Below are 17,836 nucleotides of genomic sequence, written 5' to 3'. Positions count from 1 at the left end.
TCAGTCCTGGACTCCCGGGAGGACATCAAGGCTGCACAGGCATGGACTCCTGGTACCTTGACTGCACCTGGTGTGGGTGGGGTGAGGACCCACGTGTGACAGCTGGGTAGCAGTGAGTGCTCACAGGGCAGAGCGCATGGGGAGGCCGGCTAGGAGGTGGATGCAGTGAGGGCCTGGGATGGAGGAGAGAAAACAGACCTTGGCTGACCATACCACAGGAGGAGCCCTCTGGCCACCCTGTGCCGAGCTGCATGGACTGGAGGAGGGTGGCCACAGCAGTGGGGGGCGAGTGGACAGACTCGTCGGTGCCCACTGTGGGCAGACAGCCATGCAGTGGGAACAGAGAGAAAGACGCATCCAAGCCAGCATTAGGAGGAGCGGCCCTGGACCCGGGGAAGCTCCAGAGGTAAGCCTGAGTCTCCAGCCTCGGCAGCTGGACGCATGCAGGCCTCCTCCCGAGATGCCCATGCAGAGGAGGCTCAGCTGTGGACAGGCGCGGAGGAGGATGCTCAAAGCAAAGGCCGGTGGTGTGTGCAGATGGCAACCTTCTTTTCATCTTGAGCGCTGACCCACGGCAGTAAACAATCTCCAAATCATGACTTTAACCACCCCGCGCTACATCCCAACCCGGATGACCCATAACTTGTCTGGACACTCCCTACTGCTGGGGCGCTCGGGCGGCCTCCACTGCCAGCCGAGCCGTGGTAAAATCCCGCGGCTTCCGTGAGATGAGTCCTTAGGGTGGAGACTAGCAGGCCCACGGGAGAACCCGCTGTGGGGCTCCGGGAAGTGCCGCTCGCTGCACCCTGGCGGTGGGACTACCCACCAGCACCGACCGTGCAACACTGCGCAGTCCAGGGTTTAAGACGCAATGTGTGATGGACGCAGACTGACATCTACTGTTTTTACCTTTCCTTGCGTTTCTGAGGGTGACTTGCCCACATACGTGTCTTGGTAAGTTATTTTTTCATGTCCTAACCTTTTTCTCCTAAGCGTATTTTTAATTACGTGGTACCCAGTGAAGCATTCTCAGAACAGGGACTGCAGCCTGCTCCGTGGCTGTCTACCCGACCCTGGGCCAGGGAGGCCCTGCTCAGCTGCAGGTCGGAAGCCCACTGCACTGGCAGCTCTGTCCAGAGGGACATCCATCCAGCTCCATCCAGCCCCTAGGCCCACTCTCCTTGCAGCTTCCTCACGTTCCCTGTCATGACTGCAAAGTGGCTGGGATACCCCCAGGAATCACACAGACCTCCCGGGGACGAAGTTGGCAGGAATCCCCAGGGCCCAGTCTGTCTCCGTAAGTTGGAAACCAGCAGATGTCCATTCACATACCCCTCCACCAGCTGTGTGACCAGGCTTGTGACCTGTGTCCTTAACCCCGAAACGGGGTCCCATGGGGCCCACCTTGCAGGATGAACTCAGAGCGCAGGCCCCGGGTGCTCCCAGTGGCAGCAGGGCCGGAGGGGAACTCACCGGGCAGCACGTACAGGGCGGCCGGGTCTGGCTGGCCAGAAGGATGCCTGCTGGTGGGCCCTGGCCAGGACCCACCACACCGTCCCAGAGGTGGGGGCTGCGCTCGCATCCTGCACACACAGAGATGCACGATTCACAAGTGTTCTGTGACTTCTGTGGATTTTACTTACTCTCTGGGTCATTCTGTGCGGCTTCAGCTCAGAAAAGCGTTGGCACGGTGCCTCCAACACGCTGCCCGTGGTTCCAGACGCCTCCCTGTGACAGACAGCCGCGCGCAGGCCCAGAGAACACTGCATCCTTCAGGTCTGCGCAGCCAGCCCGGCCACACCCCCCCCGGAGCAGGGGTGGCGCCTCGCGCCTCCTGGTGCGGCCACATGTGGCGGGAGCCCCTGCTTCCCGGTGGCCGCTCTGTCTTCGCGCAAACGCCCCCTCCGTCACCCACCTTCTGCCGGGAGCCTGAGTATCTACCGCCAAATCCCTGGTTGTTGTAGGTGCTGCCAACGTCCACCCACTTCTCACGTGTTCCTTCTTTCGCCACGTGATTGTTTCTGATTGCCTCTTAATCAAACCACCTTTTCCTGTACGCGGCACCGTTTTCTGCACCACGTGCCTCAGGTAAGAAGCACATCCCCTCCAGAAGCTCCCCCAATTCATCTGCTGCGACGCGTGCACACATGTGGCCGTGCCGGGGCTCACTTCCCCATCCTCTCCCCTGCCCCAGGGCGTCTGTCCCACCCACTCACGGGCACCGACACGGCCCAACTCTCTGCCCAGAGTCGCCGTGGCCCTCCTGCTGCCCTCTGCCACCCAAGGCTTGCTTCCAGGCCTGTTTCTGCACTTGCCTGGATGCTCCCCTCACTTCTCACACAGCCTGAGCACCTCCCTCCTGGGACTGGTCCCCTGCGGTCTTCCCTGGCATGTCCCCAAAGCGCCGCCTTACTGTCCCATCCCGACAGGTGTCCTGCTTTCCCAGACGTGTGCCTGGGGGACCCCCTGCTCCAGGCCAGCTGACAGCACCCTCCCACCCCACGGGGCCCTTTCTCATGAGTGCCCCTTCCTTTGCAGCTGCCGGTCTTCAAAGAGCTTTCCAGGAGAGTAACAGAAAACGCCCCTGTTCCTGCGGTTCGGTCGGATATGCAGCGCTGGGCTGAAAGCTGTTTTCCCCAGAAGCTTTGAAGCACCCGACCTGGGGCTGGTCTGATTCTTGTCTCTTTGCAGGTGACACTGGGAGAATCTGCTCCTTGAGCAGCAGAGCATCCTGTGGCCCCGACACTCGTCCTGGGTTCACGCTGGGAGAGCTGGTCTCCACTGAGCTCTGAAGGTTTCTTCATCACCTTGTGCTGAGAACGGCACGGTCTCTCCTCTGGAACACTCAGCATCTGCCGTACAGCTAGTTACAAGGAGGCAGAAATCCCTGATCCACAGGGATGCGTCGTTTCCCTCTAAGCGGAGGTGGGCAGACAGGTGGTCCGGGGCCCTGGGTTAGCACCACAGTCAGCAGGGGCCAGGGCTCCCATCCTGTGGCTCGGCCATTCCCAAGCACGGTTCCCCTTATGCTCCAGGTGGCTGCGTGGGCTCCAGCCATCACGTTTGGTTTCCAGGCAGCAGAGAGAAGGCGGCTCTCTGCACACAAGCCTTGTTGGCTCTTCCTGGTTGGACCGTCACTTGTCCACACCAGCAGCAAGGCTTGGGAAAGGAAGCGCGTTTCCCCTGGGATATGGGCTATCCCTGAGGCCTGCGGCTGCAAGTCACACCAGGCATGGGTTCCTGGGTCTGCGCGGCTGTCCTTGAGCCTCCTCGCTCCCATCTTTCTCCCAGGCTCCCCGTGACTGTGTCTTTCAAGCTTCCTATTAACATTTAAATTTTCACGTGCGTGTTTAATTTCCAAGAGCGCCTTCCCGTGCCACTGGCCGCACGAGGTGCTCCTTCGGGTCCCGCGAGGGCTCCAACTGGCTGGCCCTAACGCTCTCTCCTCTCCAGAGCGTGGCCCGCAGGGTGGCTCCTCTACGCATTCACCCGCTCTCCCGACAGGCAGGCCACGGCTTCCCGTGGAGGCACGAGGGGCGCCATCTGTGCGCTGGCTCCGGTGAGTCGCCAGCACGCTGAGTGTCCCCGCCCTCGCCGGCGGCCTGACTCGCTGCTCTGGGCTGTACGTGAACTGGAGATCACTCTGTAAGTTACAATCTTAAAGGAAAACATCCGTTTTGTCTTAGTTTCCAGATTTATTGACAGAACTTGTTTCAATATTGCTCATGATTTTTAAACATTTCTATCTGTAGATCTTTCATTCCCTGTAGTTTATTTTTTAAAATTTTTTTAAAAAAAGTTTGAAACTGTTTAAAATGCACAGAAAGTTGCCAAGAGCCGCCCCCCAGCTCTGCAGTCTGCCCCCCATCCCCACACATGCGCGTGTGCGCAGGAGGGTGGCTCTAGCCCGAGTTAGTTGGAGCAGCCCCTCACCACCCGCTTCCCCGCCTCCATCCTGTGACCCTGCTCCGAGTTGAGCAGAAGCGCACAGCACCGTGCCCCCAAGCGCCGGCCACCTGCTGCACACGCTCCTTTCCATGGCCCAGGAGACTCTGGGCACCCCGCGCTGCCGAAGGCCGCCGGGTTCTTCCTGCTTCCGGGGAGCAGGGCCGCGACTGCGGCCACACTCAAGGGCAGGACTCAGCGTACACTGGGCTTCGCCGCTCTGGGATAAACACCAGCTGTGTCGCGACGCATGCCTCCTCCAGGGGGACCGCCGTCCGCTGGCTTGCGACACCTCGTCCTGTTGTTCCTGCACCCCTCCCCACCGACCCCACGGGTCCTGAGGTTTCAGTCAGTGGCACCGGACCCTCGGCTGCAGCCCCTCACCCCCGCCCTCCTGGCCCATCCCCGTCCCGTGGCGTGGGGACCCTCTGGGTCTTCTAGACTTTCACTAAAGCTGCTCCCATGGTCATCAGCTCCTCGCGAGGCTGCGAGCTCAGTCTTCTCTCTCTGCCCGTGTCCTCAGATCCCATGACGGACGCGCAACAGGAAATGAGTGCTGGGATGACCTGAGGCTCTGTCGACGGGACCTTCCCCTACAGAGGACTGTCCGTTGCTCCCGCGGGGTGCCCGCCGCACAGCGGAATCCCCGTTCAAGGCTTGATGCGGTCGTTAACAGGCTGGAAGGCGGACAGTGTGAGGATGCGGCTGCGTCCGCCGTCCTGTCGCCAGGACCCAGACCCAGGGCTGGTCAGTTCCGCTTCCAGAACAGCAGACACCCAGGCCTACGTGCTTGACTGCCAGCCCGGATGGCCTGGGTGACCAACGTGGGACCAGGACAGTGCAGCTCATCGGCCCCACTGCGCTTGGCCACATCCACGGCCCCAGGCTCCACGTTCCAGGAACACTTGGTTACAACACAGTGGCTCAAGCAGCCACAAAAGCAGCCCTAGGTCCACGTCCGGCAGGGGGTGACAGTGGCCACAGGTCTGGGTGGCACGGGAGCAGCAGACACACACACCTGAGACCCGCCTGCCCTCCCCGCTCCCTCAGGCACCCCCAGTCACCTTCTCGTGGATCTCCTGCGTGGACTGCGCATCACAGAAGGCCACCGTGGCCACGTCCTTCAGGATGGGCATCTCCACCGTGCAGTCCCGGCCATCGAGCAGCGCCACCAGGGGCCGGGGATGCATGGGCCCGTTCATGATCGGGGGTCGGACGCCTGCAGAGAGAGGAGCAGACGCTCAGCCCCAGCGGAGAGCTCGCGACCCCCGCGGCCCACCACCACCCACGGCCCGACACATCCCAGGTGTCCACACGTCTGGATTTCGTCCAACCTGAGTAAAAACATCTCTGCGAAGAGCGAGCCAGTGTCTGCTACAGCCCACCGACCCCGCCGGCCGGCACCACCCCCACAGGACTCAGGGCCCAGACATGCGTGGAAGTGCCGTGGCAGCCCCGCCAGGGTCTTCACCATTCTGACCGTGGAACACGCAGACGGTCACGTCACCGGCTTCACAACAACACCCACCGTTCCTTTTCTGCCTATGGCTGCAGCGTGGCCGCCCAGAAACCCTGCAGGACCACCCCCCATGCCCAGCAGCATCTCACTTGCAGGTTTAAGGGAAGAAACGGAGCAGAGGTGGGGAAGGGTTAAAACACCGAACACAGCCGGGACAAGAAGATTAAGATCTGTTAAAAGCTCCTTCCGTACGGGAGGTGACCACGCCTCATCCGGGGCCAAGCGGACACACAAGGGCCGCCCAGGTGACAGGAGTGGTAGCTGACGAGCCGCCCGTGGCCCCGTCCACGCCGCCCAGACCCACGGCCCACAAAGACCCGCCCTGCCCAGCACGTGGGCAGCACTGCGGCGCAGGATGAGAACCGGGGGCGGGGACGACTGGCTGCCCGTGGCCCAGAGCCCAGTAGGCAGCCACGCCCGGGGGCGCACGGCTCACCCACCACCACGTGAGCGCACAGACCCAGCAGCCCCAGCCGGCAGCTTGGTGCGGGGTCTGCGAGGCCAGAACCCCTTCTCAGTCGCTTCCCTCACTCCCTGGCGTGTTTCCCACCTGGCGGGGCGATGGGTGACCCTCGGCCAGGCAGACACGCGCCGTCTCCAGAGAGCATGGAGCTGTGCCCTCATGCGGACAGCGCCACCCATCTCTCCAGCTTTACTTGGGGAATGGTGATGTTTCACGTAGAACTGTTAGTTACTGGCACAGAATGGGCTTATCGTCGCTACTTTCACGTGAACTGGAAAATGCCTACTTGCAGCATCCCTCGGCTTTAGTTCTAAAAAACACGGACCGATGTAACGCACGTGAGGGGAGCCCTCAGCCCTCGGCAGTCTCCAAGGCTGGGAGGCAGGCTGCAGAGTGCGGGCTGGAGCTGCCGCCGGCGCGAGGACACGTCCTGCAGGAGCACGTGTGACCCGGTGAGCAGCGCACGAGAAGATGCAGTGCCAGGACACGCCCGCCCCGCGCCCCAGGGAGGCGCTGGCCTCCTGACCACGCGGCCGGCACCGGAACAGGCCTCGGGTTTCCATGGTAACGCCCCAGCCCAGCACTGAGTTCACGGGAGGACGACCAGAACAGACCCAGCATCGACCGGGGCCTGGCCCACCTGGGGCTTCAGGCCTCCGATGGGACCCCCGAGGAAGCCCCGTGCTCTGCCGCCTGGGGGGACTGTCGCCACTCTGACCCGCCGCACAAGCCGTGGGAAGCCCGGGAGTCTGCCGGCCCCTTCCCGGCGCTCGGGCCGCCCTGCACTGAACGGAGAGGACCACCGTGCCCGTGCTCGGCCACGCGGGGACCAGCTTCGAGCCGCTGCGAACTCCAGGAGCCCCTACCAACCTGACATTTCTTAATATGGGCTCGGCTTCCACGACCATGAATTCGACTTTTCAAAGCGTTTTATCTTCAGAATCCCCAGGCAGAACCGCGTCCTGTCACTGGATCCTCATCCCACGTCTTTAATTGTCTCGAACCAAAGCTCTTAGGCTCCTGATCCTCGGCGACCACTGAAGCCTGCGCCGGGGTCAAAGTCTGACTAAAAATTAAACACAAGAGACACGTTAAAATACCATCCAGGGCCAACTAGAACTCAAAGATGCCAGAAGGTCCACAAAGGTGAAGCTTCTCAGTGCATCTCTGACCCAAGCCTGCAGCTGCCAGGCTGGGACCTGCCCGCAAGGAGGGGCCGCGCCCGGCGTAGGAGCGGACTGTGGGCACGGCTGGGATGCAGGTGCAGCGAGAGGCTTCCTCTGAAGGGCCGGCCCCAATGTCTCCTCCAGGTTCTCGGGAACCCCACCCCACGTGCCGCCAGTGTCCACGCACTGCGAGTGTGGGTCTCTGGTCTGTGGCCAGCTCGCTTTGCAAGCTTCTAGCTCACGCTGCCAACAGCCTGCCGGGCCTGTGACTGCACAGGGAGAGGCCACTTCGGATGAGGCCACCTGGAGGGGGACCGGGGGATGCAGATTGGGACACAGTGCCCGCCAGGGACAGGCACTCGACTCAGGCACAGCTCCCCTGACGAGACATGGAGAACAGCACGCATGTGGGTCACACACCCGTCAGGGACAGGCTGAGGAGGTTTCAGGAGTGCTCCGGACCCACCCGAGCACCTGACCCCTGCTCTCAGCATGAGAACACGGCACTGGGGCTGGCCCCCGAGGCGTAGCCAGGCATCACACCGACTGAGACCCAGAGTGCCGTCGGCGTGCACCTTGGGAGGCCCCACACGGAGCAGGAGTGCCACGAGGGTGGGAGGCTGCATGGATGTGGGGGCTGGATGCACCCCCCCCCCCACTGCTGGCCACAGGGACACCGGATAGACGAGCACCAGCAGGGATGGGCCTGCAGCCCACGGAACCCGTGCAGACCCCTGCTGCAACCACCCCATCCACACCAAGGGCGGGCGATCTGCTGTCCTGACCTGCAAGCCTGGGCCGGGTCGGACGGCCACGCTCACCTTTGGCTTCTGCAGGCGTGATTTCTGACTGATCTCCTCTGTCCCCGCCCGAGTGTGGATGTGCTTTATGACCCAAACCTCGGGTGGTGCAGTCCTCTGCTGATTGGGCTCAACCACGAAGGAACCAGACTGGCCCATGGAGAAGCCACGGCCAGGCCAGCCACGTGCAGCCTGCAGCAACCCCAGGACGTGCGGTGGCAGGAGGGCAGCTGTGCATGCTGGGAGTCTCAGGCCCATGCTGGGGACGGTCTGCTTCTCCCCTCGAGTCCCTCTGTGCGTTTCAAGCCCCCACACTGACCCCTCAGGACCAGCTCCCAGCTGGCTGAGAACACCAGCTCTCTGCCAAGAAAAGGATGGCTCACAGGCCTTTGTCCCCATGATGGGCTCCACACCGGGCCCCCTGGTCCGAGGGCGCTGAAGCCACACCGTGGGAGGAAGCCAGAGGCCTGGCAGGTGGCCCGGGGTTTGCACAGAGCCGTGGCTCCTCCTCAGTTCTGTGAGGCCGCATGCCCTGAGGCCCTTCCCCCGGCCGGGCCAGACCGCCCATGCCAGGATCCTGCTCCCCACCCCGACGCAGCTCGCCATAGCTGGGTGCCGGCCAGTGACCGCCGGCCAGCTTGGGCCTGGCCAAACTGGCACCGTCCTGTGCTGCTGGGGGCTGAGCTGCCCCTTCCATGGGAGGTGGGACCCTCTCTCAGCGGAGGGCACCAGAGCCCCCTCTCCCTGTCGATCCAGTCATAGCTAAGAGTCCTTCATGGGGCAGGTGGGCGGCGGCTGGTGGGCCCCAGGCAGGGGACCGTGACACGCTCTGCCCAGGTCAGACCTACCCGTCCCCCGCCAGGCCCACCCCAGGGCTGCTCTGAGGTCAAGCCCGGCGGCAGAAGGGGCTCGAAGCCCAAAGGGCCCAAACTCTCCTGATACACGGCTCAATACAAAACGTGGGAAATTGCAAACGATGGACCCACCTTTGATTTAACTTTGTTCCATAAAGAACATACCCGATGAGTCATGAAATAAGAAATGTCGCTCACACCTCATAAAGCGGGAGGGGGCTACTCTGTGACAGGTTGAGGCCCCAGAGAACCTGCAGGGACCCTCGCTGACTGTCCGGCCCGGCCTCTACAGGAGCAGGACGCAGTGGTGCGCAAGGCCCAGACGGTCAGAGGCCCAGCTGTGCCGGCCGGAGCTCTCCCCGCCCTGAGGCAAGGCTCACCCTCTACCTCGACCTTCCCAAAGTGAGCATGGAGCCAGCAACAGGCGTGAGGTGTCTGGGCCCTGGCAGCAAGCTGGCCGCCAAGGACGCAGGCCTCCCCACGGACGCAGGCCACCCCAGGGATACAAGCCACCCAAGGACGCAGACCACCCCACGGACGCGGGCCGCCCCAAGGATGCGGGCCTCCCCAAGGAGGCAGGCCTCAGGTCAGGTGTCAACCAGCAGCAGCTGAATAAAGCCCTCGGGGCTGGCTGGCCCGGCATCCTCGGGGCTTCCTGCACCTGCCCAGTGGCAGCACCGGAGGTCGGGCCTCATGGGAATCCCGCGCGGCTGGGTGCCTACAGACGGCGAGGGAGGGAGGGTGGGCCCCAGCTGCTGGTGGACTCGCACCCCGTGGCTGTGGCCAGGCACAGGCGGGATGGAGCGCCACAGAACCCCAAGACCTGCAACCCAAATCGAGTTAATCCCGCCACGTCTCCCTGCCCCTCTACTTTCCACTGGTGGCCCACACTTACTCCAACCACAGCCGCAGAAGAGCAGCGGCATCCTGCCGGGCAAGACCACAGTGGTCACCTCCACGGAGCCGAGGGCGGTCAGCCCGTCTGCCCTCCCGCCTGGAGGGCCCCACGGGATCACACTCAGCGTGTGCAAGGGACGGAGAGTTAGGAAGGGGTCATGCCAACCAGCGGTCGCAAGGCTTTCTTCAGTGTTCTTCCTAAAGCCCAGAGAAGGAAGCACCAGGCGTGCCTGAAAGCAACCAGAGTCCCCAGCCGGGTCCTCCGTGCTCGGGGTGGCCGGCGGCAGACGGCACAGGCTGGTGGTGTGTGTGTGGGTGGCGGCCTTCTTATCTGCACACTCACTCCACGCCAAGGGCCCGGGGCTGTGTGAACCCCAGTAAGGAGAGCCAGACCCCCCTCGGGCACACGGAGCATCTCACCCTGTGCTCTACCATGCCCCCGGCTCACCCTTTCTGTGAAAATGATTTCGAAAGGAAGCTTTGCTTTGCCATCAGCTGACCTAGGTTCAGAAGCCCGTGAGCAGCCTGAAGGGGCCAGGGTGCGTCTCGGCCCCCTTACTAGGGGCAGTGAGGCGTGTCCCACCCAGGGGAGCGCCGGCAGGCGTGGGGCTCAAAGGCCAGACTGGGTCAGGCTGAGGGTCCCTGGGCCCGGCGGGCAGACGCATGGTGACTTCAGGCCCCAGGTGCACGCAGGCAAAGGTGAGCCTGGCCCCGGCCCGTCCTGGCCCCGGGGCCCCACAGACAGCACGACGGCATCTACCGGGGCCAGGGAGGCTGAGCCAAGCCCAGCAGCAGTGAGCACCACGGGACTCCACCGCCCGACTGTGCTTGGGAGAATGAGACCGAGTGACCGCAAGGAGCTTCCAGGCTGGTGTTGGGGGACGTCCACGGTGCGATAACCCACCAAACTCGGCCTCGTTCCTGGAACGTGCCCCACGGAAGCCCCGCCAGGTGATCTCACTGCCCAGAATGACCACAGAGAGCCCCACGGACACAGGCAAAGGACGACGGGAACACAGGGGTGGCCGCTACACAGACGCGGAAACTGAGGTGGTGAGGACAGGGCTGGGGATCGGGGGCCGCAGGGCCACCAGGCCACGTGTACCGCTGTGCGTCCTCTGGTCACCGCTGCCCGTCCTCTGGTCACCGCTGCCCAACTGCGTCTGATATTTTCACCGAAAGCATCTTTTCTCAAGCATTTGCCCTGTGTGCCTAATTATCCGTAAGACAGTTTTGCCGCAAAAAAAATCACAAAAACTACATGACGTTCATTAAAAAGAACGTGAAAAACACAAAAAACGGACAGCAAAATTGAAAAGACATTACTGCAAAACGTACACTATCTGAACGCATTTAAACGGCGGAGGCAGGTTCGGGTGGTCCCAGCACGCGGCCGGCTGCCTTCTGCCCACCCCCCCAGGCGCTGGGCCCCCACACTGCTGTCCCAGGTCCTGCCGGGAGCATGGCCGCGGCGGCTCAGACTGCACCGCGGGGAGACCATCAGGAGGGCCACGCGTTACGTAATGTCCAAGGGGCACTCTGCCTCCTCAGAGAAACCAACCCAAACTGTCACCCAGCCAAGGAAACCGATGTGCTGTCTCCAGTTATTTTCTACTCTTTTAGAACAGACGCCTCGGGGACACTTAGTGACGTGGTACAGATGCTTCTGACGAAACCACCCAGGACTGCCCCAAGCTCCCCAAACACGCAGGCCGGGGCTTCCGCTCACCTTCCGCCCTCAGGGGAGTGGCCCCACATTTACAAAGGGACAGCTGAAGGGCGGACCCCGGGGAGGTGCAGGACCCTCTCCTACACACCCCATGAGCCTGTGTCCCTCCGCCCCACTCCATGTTCCCCCAGTGCCCGTCCCACAATGACCGGCACAAGGCTCCTGGGAGCCACCTGCTCCGAAACAGCAGGTACGAGAGCCCCTCGGCCAGGGACAGGGCCTGAGTGTCAGGGGTGGGGCTCAGAAGCTGGCCGGGGGTCTGGGAGGGTGGGACATGGGCTGGGCGCCTCCCACGGGCTGCAGGCTGCCGCTGCCCCTGCCCTTCCCGCTACTCAACACTCCCAGGCTCCCTTGGCTTCCTCCCTGGCCACCTCCTGCCCTACTCTGATGTCCCACTCCAGACAGACACGTGGGCTGCTTACAGCCTCACCAGAAGAGGGGCTGCTGGGCATCCCCTGCACCTGGCAGGCGCCGGGCACGCACGGCTGTGGCACCCCGCGAGCACACGGGGAGCGGGCAAATTCTGACAAGCACCTCGACACAGCTCGCGCTTTATTCCGCGTACGGTGAGCTGTGCACTGTGCGGCGGTGGCCCTGGGGGGCTGGGGGCCCACAGTGGGAGGTGACCAAGTGCACACACCTGCATCCCCGCCACTCAGCGGGGGGGGGGGGACACGGCGGTCAGCACGGCTAGTGATGCAGGAGGCCCTCACCGGGAGCTGGGGGTGCGGGCGGCGGCAGGACCCGCTGGGCTGCAGGAGACGCCCTGCTGCTAGACCCCCGCACAAGGGCATGAGGAACGCCAGCACAGGCCGCTGTCCCAAACGTGCGCACAGAATTCCAGGTCGGACAGGCGGGTGCTGGTCAGGCAGCAGCAGGAGGGGGCGGCGGGACCTGGGCTGTGCCGCCCCGCACGGGGAGCTGCCTGCAGGGACACAGACACACGCTAGGCTGCCTTCATCATCTTCCTGTGAGCCTAAAGCTGGCCAGAAAGTTCACTTTAAAGGCAATGGGGCAAGGGAGGGGACCGGGGCCCCCAGGGCCCCACCCACGGGTGTCTGGGCGGAGCTCTCCTATGCCCAGCCCCACCCAGCTGACCACAAGGCCGTCCTCCTGCTCTACCCCACCCCCAGCCCCAGGAGGGATCAGGGTGCAGGCGGCACACTCTGGGGACACCCTGGGGACACCCGAGGCGCCCAGCCCTCCCCAGACCAACCACAGCAGCTCCCTGGCACCAGCAGGAACCCCAGGGGGTGGTGCCCGAGACCCAGCCACGCCTGACCTCAGCATCCCGCGTCCCTGGCCGGTCACGCCTCCCCTTGCAACTCTGACAAGCGTCCCACACTCAACACCGAGAATTCACCCCTCGGGCCCCAGGCTCCAAAGCCATGGCCCGGGTCTCCCGAACACCAGAGCAGCCCCCCAGTCCTATGTGCTCCCACCAGGACAGCACGCCCCTCCCCGCCACCATCAGAGGCTTCAGAAACAAGACCCAGAGACTGTCACAGCCTGAAGACCCTCGGCATAAACGCCAAGTCCACAGCATGGCCCCTACCAGCCTTCCCCTCCGCCTCCGAGAAGCCACCCTCTGCCACAACAGGCTCCCCACAGGCTCCTGGTGCTTCGGGCTTACTACGGTCACACCCCCCGGGAAGGGGCTCCTCACCGCCCCCACCGGCCCACCACATCCTCCTGTGGCTCGGCGCCCGGCACGGCCAGCTGGGGGCAGGGGGGCATCACTCTGCTATGGTCTGGAGGCGCCAGGACCGGCTGCCCAGGGCAGGGTCTGCTGGGCGAGGGCCTCGGCCGGGCGGGAGCTGAGCCCGCGCAGAGCAGGTCAGGCGCCCCGTTGGGCGATGCGGAGCTGCTGGGCACAGGGGGCACGTCCCCCAGCAGCGGCTCGCACCGCGCTGTACCCTTAACTCATCGTCAACCAGAAAGGCGCTCGCTCCCCCACACGTGGCTAAGACTGCTGCAAAGGCGTGTTCCTGTCACCGAGACTCCCACATGCTCCTCTCCCGCGCTGTTACGTGTGCACACGTGTCCTGCCTCGTGATGCTTCAGAATCCCACGCACAAGAACCTGGGGCTGAAGAACGTCACCTTCCTGCCCTTCTGCATGTGATACTCAACAGCTGCTGTGGGGAGACCCCAGGCGGGGACACGTCCTCCGAGGCCGGGCCTCACCGCACCACATGGACGTCACGGACCCCGGACAACCAGAGTCAGACAGGCGGCCTGACGAGGGTGCCGGGCACCGCGCGGGCCTCCCGACAGACCAGAGTCCACACCTGGGAGGGTCCAGAAAGCGGCCCCTGCCCCCACCCGCACTGGGATTTCTTCTCAACAGTCCCAAGTTCCAGTCCTACCAGGGGGTCACCATCCTCCCAGCCACAGTCTAGGCCCAGGCTACAGGGCTGGCAGGGACATAGGGACCCCCCCGAGGGTGACACAGGCAGAAACAATTCAGCACGAAGAGCGTCCCCTTGGCACTGGCGCAGGACGAGCAGTCCATGAGATCTCTGGCTGGCTTGGCAGAACATGGGTGCACCCCCTCGGGACATCCTGGGGCTCGTCTGGGCAGACAAGTGAGGGCCCCACGCCAGTGCACGGCCCACAGGCTGCTGCACAGCTGAGCTTCTGCAGACGGTAGTGCAGTCCCGTTTGGGAACTGGAGGCAAGTGCGTCACGGACGGCCCCCCACCCCTGCAGATGGCGGTGCCAGGGCCATACACAGCCCCCCTCCCCCGGATCCTCCTTCACGCCACCAGGGCAGGGAAACCAGGAGTCTTCCAGAATGACAGCTGCCACAGGGTAAAAAGCCTCATGATGCGCAAGCCTTTGACTGGGTCCTCCACACCCAGGAGCCAGGCGCAGCCAGCAGCAAGCTGCGCTCCAGCTACTCGGGCCGGGCAACACCCCAAGGGCACTGGCACGGACACTCTGGGGGCAGGTGAGAGACTGGTGGCAGACAAAGGCCATGTCATGGGCCCAGCCCTCCGCTCATGGCCTGTTGGCCCAAAGGAAGCCCCTGCCCGTCTCAGCTTCCACTGGGCTGGGGGGCGCCGAGGCCGGACCCACCTCTGAACCCCAAGGGCCCTTCTCCTGCAGAAAGGTGCTCATCTCTGCCCTGGGGTTCCCCCAGGGAACATCTGACAGCTCACCCCATGGCCAAACCTCATGTACAAATGTACAGACAAGGGGTGGCTCCAGCCTCCCAGGGCATGGGGCTTTCAGAACAGTTAGCAGGACCTCAGCAGTTCTGTGCCCCGTCCCCCACCCTGTGCGTCCTCAAGCTGAAGAGGATAGAAGAGAAACCCCAAACGCAGCCAGAAGAGGAGGATCCAGGGCTGAGACAGGTCACTCCAGCCATGAGTCCATCTCTCAGAGAGAGGGGACAGCAACCTGTCCAGGAGAACAGGCCAGAACTGCACAAACACCCCAGGGAGGCTGGATGGGACACACCTGCACACGGCAGACAGAGACGAAGCCCCAAGTGTGCATCCTTCACAAGCCCTTGTAGAGATGCCCAAACCGAACCACATGCTCAAAGATGGTAATAAAACCCAAGTGAAAAGAAACCTGGAAAGCCAATGGAGCAGAGCACACAGCAGGCACCGCCGGGGGCCGCAAAGAGAGGAGACAGACCAAAGCCCGGGTCCAGAGAGGACCCCCATGGCCAGCTTTGGCAAAGCCCTGAGGACAGAGAGAAGGTGAACTCCAGAGAGCACGCATGGCCAGGCTGACATCCAGGGACAGCAGGACAATGACGGTGAGCACACACAGCAGCTACGGAAAGCAACGGCCCCCACCCTGGCCCTGTCCCCCAGCTTGGCCCTGTCCCCAGCCCGGCCCTGTCCCTGTCCCCAGTCCCCAACACTTGGCAGAAGCTCACTCATGATCCCAAATGGCCTCACACTGCCATCTCCACTTTACAGGTACTGGTCAGGGCTTGGCCGGGCTATCCCAGGGATGGGCTTGGGTCTGTGCTTTGGCCCTCTTTGATCGCTCCTCCAAGAACCTTGGGGATGCCATCCCACACACGAGTGGATTGTCCGCAACGACCCCAGGGTGGGTGTGCACGGCTCCAGGTGCCTCAAATGCCCACGGTGGTGGAGACCAGCCCCGCTGAGCACTCTGCTGTGTCTGTTTTTATACAAATGAAGTCGCTGCTCTTGAAGGGGGAGTGATCCTGGAAAAGGGGAATAAAGGTGGGAAAAGGGGATATGGACATCTCCCCATTTGCAAATTGACTCTCCAGTCACCCCAAGAAGTGGGAGCTGGGTGAGGGTTTCACGTCTGTGGGTACTCGATTCAGAGTAACCGGAGGAAAGCCAATCCTGTTCCACTTCTGGATGGCACATGGTCCCCCTCTCCCCCATCCAGAAGGTTAATCTGTCCTAAACAATCATGGAGAAAATGATCACTACAAAAGGGTCTGGCTCCTGGCCAGGTTCCGGGCTTCTCCAAGATGCTGCCAGCTGAAAGGCTGTCCTCCCGGGCATGCCGAGGTGGTGCCCTCATTTCTCAGCAGACACGCAGAGGGCTGGGCAGGGCACCCAGCCAGAGAAAGATCTAGCCTCCAACTCGTAGGCTCAGGTGTGGCTGCAGCTTCTCCCTGGCGCGGGCCTCAGGGAGCCCCTGCCCCCAGGCTCCACGGCACAGCAGAGGGGAGGAGGAGGGGCAGCGGCCCGGGCAGACCCCAGGCTGGCCCCACCCCTGCCGCACCCTGGGAGGGCCCCCGGGGAAGGGGCCCCAGCCCAGGCCGCTGCTAGTGGACCAGGAACTGCAAGATGGCCCCCGATACCCGGGCTCGACGGGGGCACCAGGCACTGGCCGGCGAGCAGGCCAGCAGCCCCCCCGGAGTGTGCCCCGCCGGCCTGCTGCCCACGGCCGCACGCTGCCCTGTGTGGTCTACAGCAGCCGCCAAGGGCCTGGTTTCCGACACCCTTCCCAACACGAGGGGGGCGCAGCTGCCTTGCGCGCAGAACAGGGGCCAGGGCGCCTGGCTCATGGAGGGGGCGAGGACGGGCTCAGCGAGAGCGCAGCGTGCAGGTGGCCAAGCTGGGGGTGCGTGTGTCCCAGGCTGCTGGCCGGGGCTGCCCTCCCCACCAGCGGAGCGTCCTCACTGTAAACATGCTGCAAACATGGGAAATGCAGACGGCGGCGCGAGGCCGCACGAACGCGCAGAGGTGCGGGAGGCGCCCGGCGTGCACGCGGGGCTCTGAGCCCGCACGCAGCCCGCGTCCTCCCGGCACACGCCGGACCCCAAGGCGGCTCCGCACGCCAGCGCCGAAGCCCGGGGGAGCGGGGACGCCAGCAAAAATCCCTGAGGCCCCGCGAGGCGAGCCCACGCGACCGCCAGGAGGCCGGCCCGGGCCCCGCAGGGTGCACGCGGGCCGGGAGGCAGGGGGCCGGGCCCGGGAGGGGGCCGTGGGTCCGCTGGGTCCGGACGCCGGGGCGCGCCGCGGGTGTGGCGGGGCCTGGACTGGGGGTCAGGGGGCCGAGTGCGGCGCCCCTTTGTGTCACCTGCGCGGGCGGCGGCGGCGGCGGCGGCGGCGGCGGGCGGGCGGGCGGGCGTGACGGCGGCGCCGGCGCACGCGCACTCGCACGCTGCGGCTCGCGCACGCGCACGGCGCTCCGAGGCCCCGCCCCCGGCCCCGCCCCGGGCGGCGCGCGGAAGCCGGCGCGCACGCGCACTCGCACACAAAGCCGGGGCCCGCGCGCGCCCGCCCGCCCCGCCCGCCGCCCCGCCCCCGCGGCCGGAAATGCGCGCGCGCGGCCTTACCGAGCGGCAGGCCCTTGTTGAGCAAGTGCGAGCTGCCCATTGAAAGGCGCGGGCGGCCGCGGGCCCCGACGAGTCCGGCGCGCTCCGCCGCGAGCCCGGCGCGTGGGGCGGCCTGGGCGCCGTCCGCTGCTCCGCCCGCTCGCCTGCGCCCGGGCGCCGCCGTGCCGAGCCGCGCCGCGCCGCGCCAGCAGCCGCTCCACCGGGCGGGGACAGGCGACGCGCGCGCGGGCGGGGCTTCCGGCCCAGCAGTCTCCTGTTTCCAGGCGCGAGCGCCGCGCAGCACGACGCGGGCGGCTGCAGGCCGCGCCCGCCCGCCCCGCCCGGGCGGGGAGGCTCTCCCGCCGGCCGCGCCTGCCCACACCTGCGTGCATCCGCACACGATCCTGCCCCGCACCCACCAGGCGCCCCCGCCCCGCCCCGCCCCCGCGCGCACACACACATTCACAAGCACCTGCCCTGCAACCACCAGGCCCCACCTGCCCCCCCCATAGATACACACACACACACACCTGCCCTGCACCCGCATATGCACCTGCCACGCACACGCACCTACGTGCAACCACCAGGCCCCACCTGTCCCGCACACACATACACATAAACGCACTTGTCCTGCACCCGCACATGCACCTGCCATGCACCTGCCCTGCAACCACCAGGCCCCACCTGGCCCGTGCGT

The 17,836-nt window shown here is 64.6% G+C and overlaps 1 protein-coding gene across 1 annotated transcript; it reads right to left on the bottom strand.

Moving 5' to 3' along the window:
* Positions 1–6: 6 nt before the first annotated feature.
* CTBP1 (C-terminal binding protein 1) lies at positions 7–17,370 on the bottom strand. Its single transcript, XM_081812818.1, has 4 exons — positions 17,161–17,370; positions 5,010–5,164; positions 1,474–1,583; positions 7–173 (listed from the first exon to the last, which is right to left on the bottom strand). The coding sequence occupies exons 1-4, from the start codon at positions 17,198–17,200 to the stop codon at positions 26–28; spliced, it is 453 nt and encodes a 150-aa protein (XP_081668944.1). The 5' UTR covers positions 17,201–17,370; the 3' UTR covers positions 7–25.
* Between the last annotated feature and the right edge of the window lie 466 nt (positions 17,371–17,836).

Source organism: Leptonychotes weddellii, chromosome 2 (genome assembly GCF_054177405.1).
Source record: "Leptonychotes weddellii isolate Sample4059 chromosome 2, ASM5417740v2, whole genome shotgun sequence".
NCBI classification, from domain to species: Eukaryota; Metazoa; Chordata; class Mammalia; order Carnivora; family Phocidae; genus Leptonychotes; species Leptonychotes weddellii.
The sequence above is the reverse complement of the archived record's forward strand: the minus strand, read 5'-3'. Positions and strand labels throughout refer to the sequence as shown.

What these genes read in the sequence shown, in the direction of transcription:
- CTBP1 (XM_081812818.1), bottom strand. Translation starts at nt 17,200, where the DNA reads ATGGGCAGCTCGCACTTGCTCAACAAGGGCCTGCCGCTCG. An exon ending in CAACAAGGGCCTGCCGCTCG is followed by an intron (nt 5,165 to 17,160) that starts GTAAGGCCGCGC and finishes CTCTCTCTGCAG; the next exon opens with GCGTCCGACCCCCGATCATG. An exon ending in CGCCCTGTACGTGCTGCCCG is followed by an intron (nt 174 to 1,473) that starts GTGAGTTCCCCT and finishes CCTCCATCCCAG; the next exon opens with GCCCTCACTGCATCCACCTC.